This window comes from Saprolegnia parasitica, assembly GCF_000151545.1.
Source record: "Saprolegnia parasitica CBS 223.65 unplaced genomic scaffold supercont2.457, whole genome shotgun sequence".
NCBI classification, from domain to species: domain Eukaryota; phylum Oomycota; class Saprolegniomycetes; order Saprolegniales; family Saprolegniaceae; genus Saprolegnia; species Saprolegnia parasitica.
Genome location: NW_012156851.1, coordinates 2,986 through 7,682, shown reverse-complemented (window position 1 = coordinate 7,682; position 4,697 = coordinate 2,986). Strand labels below are relative to the sequence as shown.

Here is a 4,697-nt window from a genome sequence, read left to right as displayed (position 1 = left end):
CCAAGGCGGCGCTCGACGTGGCTTATTGAGTTGACAGTCGACCGTGTTCCAGTACAAGGACTAGACTTGCTGCAATGTGCTGTGTGAATCTCCGATTGTAATAGCGGCGACCTCCAATAAACCTCGCGTGTTCAACTGAATTTGGCTCTTCGCATGCGACGTTGACGCACGGGGTTCAAATGTTGCATGCCTCGTGGGCTTGAGGAGCGCGACAGCATGGTAGCCGACATGGCTCCTCCTCCGATTCGAAGCTGCACGAACAAGCCTCGTCGCTATCGGACGTTGAACCTGATATGCTTGATTGGCTTTTCACACGGACATCGACGCTGCTGCGAGTTGTCCTTGGACATGACTGACGACTCTATTCCGATGGAATGCTGCTCACGATGTGCGTACAAAGAAGTACTCAAGAGATAAAACAAATTTCATTATGCAAAATAGAAAGAGATGCAAGCTCAAGCCGCGAGAGCGTCGAGGCGCGCGTCGGCGCGGGTGCGCTTGTGCTTGCGGTGGAGACGGTAGTAGGTCCAGTCGCGGCAGAACGTACACATGTACGTGCCCGCCAAGAGCACCGTGTTGGTCGCCGACGTGAGCGCATTCGGCTGGAAGAGCGCACACTCGTCGCAGCACGGCTCGGGCCCGCGCTCGCGCATGTGAACGGATGCTCGTCCGTAAAGCTGACCATGACAACCTTCTTGGTGGTGGCGGCCAAGGGATGGGAAACGTCGTCGTCGTCTTCGTCAAGGAGGTCGTGTGGAGCCGCATCCGTCGACGCAGCCGGAGCAACGCTGCCAGAGGCGTCGTCTTGAGCTCGGAAGTCGGCGAGTTTGGGCTTTGGGGGCGGGACCTCGCCGGCTGCAATCGCCTTCTTTCGCGCGTAACTAGGAAAAGACATGAGAAAACCGCTCGGTTTGATTGCAAGGGCATCGTACCGAGCTCGGTCGCATGCCGCTCGAGGCGCCCGATTCGCCTTGTACCACGCCTTACCCTTGATCTGAATGACGTCCTTGTTCTTTTGGTAGTATTCCTTCTTCTTCACCAACACTTGTGCGCGGTTCTTCTCATAGTACTTCTTCTTCGTGGGCGCAAGCTTCTCCTTGCTCGCAGCCTTGTACTTCTTGTCCTTCGTCGCCATCTTGTCCTTGTTGGCTGCGGCGTACGCCTTGTGTCGGGCCCGCTCTTTTTCTGCGTTGGCAGCGTAGTACGCTCAGCTCTTAGCCGCAACATTCTCCTTGTTGGCAGCGGCGTACTTCTTGCCGGCAATGCGCTTCTGCGCCTTCTTGACGTCGTTCGTCACTTCCATGGCTTGTTGGAGAATGGCATCGCGAGCCCACGAGCCCGTTGGATTCGATTCTTGTATCCGGACGACTCTGAGCTGGCAGGCTGTGCGGAGCGCATTATCCGGACCAAGCAAACGCCCGTTGAGACGACGGCAACATTCTCCGAGCCTCACCCTCTTTGCTACTCAACTAGCCCACGCGAATCAACTTAGATGCTAGCCAAAACGTTGTAGAGGATTGAAAATCATGTGTCGATCGATATCTACATGCGGGCCGTCGGGTCGGTCGCCGTCAAGACGTGCGCGACGCTGCCCATGGCGGCGGCCAGACTCGACCACACGTTGACGATGAACTCGGTTGCATCCAGTTTGTGATCGAACGAGCAGGAATGAGGCTCGTGGCTGGCATGGTACCAAGGATGTCTGGTAGCGCAGAAAACGAGTAACGAGACTTGCTGGACCGCTCGACATGTCCCATTGACTTCGTGAACCCGAGTTGTGGTGAAACTGCGCCCATGCTGCCACGTACTAGGATCCGGATAAAATTTCGGTCAAGCCCTGCGACGCGACAGCGGCCGACGTGCCACATGCACTTCGAACCCAAGATCGTAGGAGTTGTCGATCACGACCTTGTACTCAGACTGGCGCATTTTGCATTCTGCTCTCGTCTGTCGAGGTGGTTCCAGCCTTCTTCCGCGTACCGGCAAATAGTTTTTTGAAAAGCTACACCAACACACTTCATTATGCAAAATAGAAAGAAATGCAAGCTCAAGCCGCGAGAGCGTCGAGGCGCGCGTCGGCGCGGGTGCGCTTGTGCTTGCGGTGGAGACGGTAGTAGGTCCAGTCGCGGCAGAACGTACACATGTACGTGCGCATCCTTGCCAAAAGATCGAAAGGCAGTTGACCAATTGCAGGCGCCGGATAAAGATATCTGCACATGGATTGGTCAAGCGCGCACCAATGGCATCGCGGCTTCGGGATCCGGCTGGAGCTGGGCTGGAAGTAGTCGGTCATTCAAGGTTTTGCCATGTCGGCCGAGTACGGGGAGATGGAGTCGCCGAGCGTGGTCACGCTACCGCCGGAGCTTCCACCCACGGGCCCGAAGCGGTACCTCAACATCGCCATCTCCAACAACAGCGAGCAAGGCCCGTCGTTCCTCTATCCTGCCAAAGACTGCGGCTACGAGAACGTCCGCGCGGCCTCGGACGAAATCGACGCGATCCGTGTTACGCTCAACCGCCCCAAGAAGCTTCTCGGCGAGTGGCGCTCGACCGCCATCTCGGGCAACGATCTCCTCGGCAGTTGCCTCTACTCCGCTGGTCTCGTCGCCGCGTCCGCCGGGTACCTTGCGCCCATCGGCTGCCTCCTCGTCTCGCTTGTGCTCTATGTCTTCCGCTTCATTTACGAGGAGGTTGTGACGGCCTTTCCGCTCAACGGTGGTTCGTACAACTGCCTCCTCAACACCACATCGAAGCGGTTTGCCGCGATTGCGGCGTGCATGAGCATCCTCTCGTACCTCGCAACCGCGGTGGTCTCGGCCACATCGGCTGCCTACTACTTCTAAGTACGAGGTAAGACGACTGCTACACTCGAACGATACCGTATCTGCTCTTTCCTGGGTAACTAGTACCCGGATCTACCGCTCCTCGCCACGTCGATCGGAATCCTCGGACTCTTCGCCGTCTTGAACATCATTGGCATTGGCGAGTCGTCGGTCGTCGCACTCGTCATCTTCAGCTTTCACGTGTTGACGCTCACGGTGCTCGTGGTCGTCAGCGCCATTTACACGGTGTTGCATTTCGAGCATTGAACGCGTCGCATATTGTTGTCCTCTCTAGTTTCAGCGCCCGGCTATCATCAAGGACAATTACCACGAGCCCTTACCCGACGTCAACTTTGCTGGCAATTTGATCACGGGCAATGTCGCGACGGCGCTTTTCTGTGGGTTTTCGTCGGCGATGCTCGGATTCACGGGCTTCGAAAACTCGTCCAACTTTGTCGAGGAGCAGCCAGGCGTCTTTCGGAAAACGATGCGGGTATGTCGGCCGATGCGCTGCTGTCGGATCGCACAACTCGATGTAGAACATGTGGGCGTTCGCGACGGTCTACGACATCCTCTTGTCGCTTCTGAGTCTCGGCGTGCTTCCGCTCCACGCGCCCAACGGCCTCCTCGCCAACGAGAGCACGGTGCTTGCGCAAATGGGCTACATTGCCCGTGGCAAGTGGCTCCAGATATGGATCGCGATTGATGCGCTCGTCGTGCTCTCAGCCGGAGTCCTCACGTCCTTCGTCGGCATCACGGGTCTCATCCTCCGTCTCAGCAACGACCGCGTCATGCCGGCCTTCCTCACGAACCAAAACACGTGCCGCGGGACACCGCATTGGATCTCGATCCTCTTCTTCCTCGTGAGCGCGAGTCTCATTCTGGTGCTGGACGCCAACATCAAGATCCTCGGCGGCGTCTTTACCTTTGCGTTCCTCTCGATGATGCTTCTCTTTGGCGCGGGCTGCATCACGCTCAAGCTCAAGCGCACCGACATTCCGCGCGACGTGCAGGCGCCGTGGCGGTCGTGCATCCTCGGCGTCACCATGGTTGGTATCGGATTCTTTTGCCAGCTCCTCGGCAACCCACAAGTGCTCTTGTACTTTTTCCTGTACCTCATTGCGATTGCCACCGTTGTCTTTGGCATGCTCGAGCGTGTCGCGATCCTCCGCGTGCTCATCCTCGTCGTCAACCTCGTGTGCGGCAGCCAAAAGCGCGGTACCTGGAGCGCGAGAACGACCGTGTCGCCAAGCTCACGCAGGCCATCAAGACGATAAACGAGCGCCCGATGATTTTCTTTGTGAAAGCACCCAACCTCACGACGATGAACAAGGCCATCATGTACGTTCGCTCCAACGAGATCACGCAGCACCTCCGCTTCGTGCACGTGTACGCGGACGAGACCGAGCCGACCTTGACAGCGATCCAAGAGATGCGGGACATGGTCACGCTCTTCGACAGCATGTACCCCAAGCTTCAGTATGTCCTCGATTGCTTTCAAAAAGGACGAGCTAAGTCGTACCTTGTAGAATGGACTTTGTCTCGATCCACGGCGCGTTTGACCCGGCCATGATGGCATGGATCGCACACGAGTTCGACATCCCGCCCAATACCATGTTCATCAAGCAGCCGAGCAACCTCGCGGCACACAAGGTCTCGTCGCGCGGCGTCCGCGTCATCACGGGCTGAGAAGAATGCAAGGCCGAGCGAAGAGCGTATGGATCCCGCGCCCTATTTGTGGCTGTTGTCGACTAAAACAAGACAAGACGTGGTGTGGTATGGCTCTTATTTGTGGCGTGTGGGCATAAAAACGGTCATTTGTGGCACCACACGACAATGTTGTCCGGCGGCTAGGTATGCTGCGACTCATAAGAA

At 57.1% G+C, this 4,697-nt stretch overlaps 2 protein-coding genes across 2 annotated transcripts; one reads left to right on the top strand and one right to left on the bottom strand.

Annotated features, from left to right (window-relative positions):
* Nucleotides 1–1,542: 1,542 nt before the first annotated feature.
* SPRG_17041 (hypothetical protein) lies at nucleotides 1,543–1,929 on the bottom strand (the record flags this gene model as incomplete). Its single annotated transcript, XM_012356405.1, has 2 exons — nucleotides 1,543–1,681; nucleotides 1,850–1,929. 2 exons carry the CDS (start codon nucleotides 1,927–1,929, stop codon nucleotides 1,543–1,545), a joined length of 219 nt encoding a protein of 72 aa, XP_012211795.1.
* A 377-nt stretch (nucleotides 1,930–2,306) lies between these two features.
* On the top strand, nucleotides 2,307–4,511 carry SPRG_17040 (hypothetical protein; the record flags this gene model as incomplete). The annotated part of the gene is made up of 6 exons (XM_012356404.1): nucleotides 2,307–2,810; nucleotides 2,907–3,068; nucleotides 3,118–3,315; nucleotides 3,362–4,009; nucleotides 4,057–4,301; nucleotides 4,352–4,511. The coding sequence occupies 6 exons, from the start codon at nucleotides 2,307–2,309 to the stop codon at nucleotides 4,509–4,511; spliced, it is 1,917 nt and encodes a 638-aa protein (XP_012211794.1).
* Between the last annotated feature and the right edge of the window lie 186 nt (nucleotides 4,512–4,697).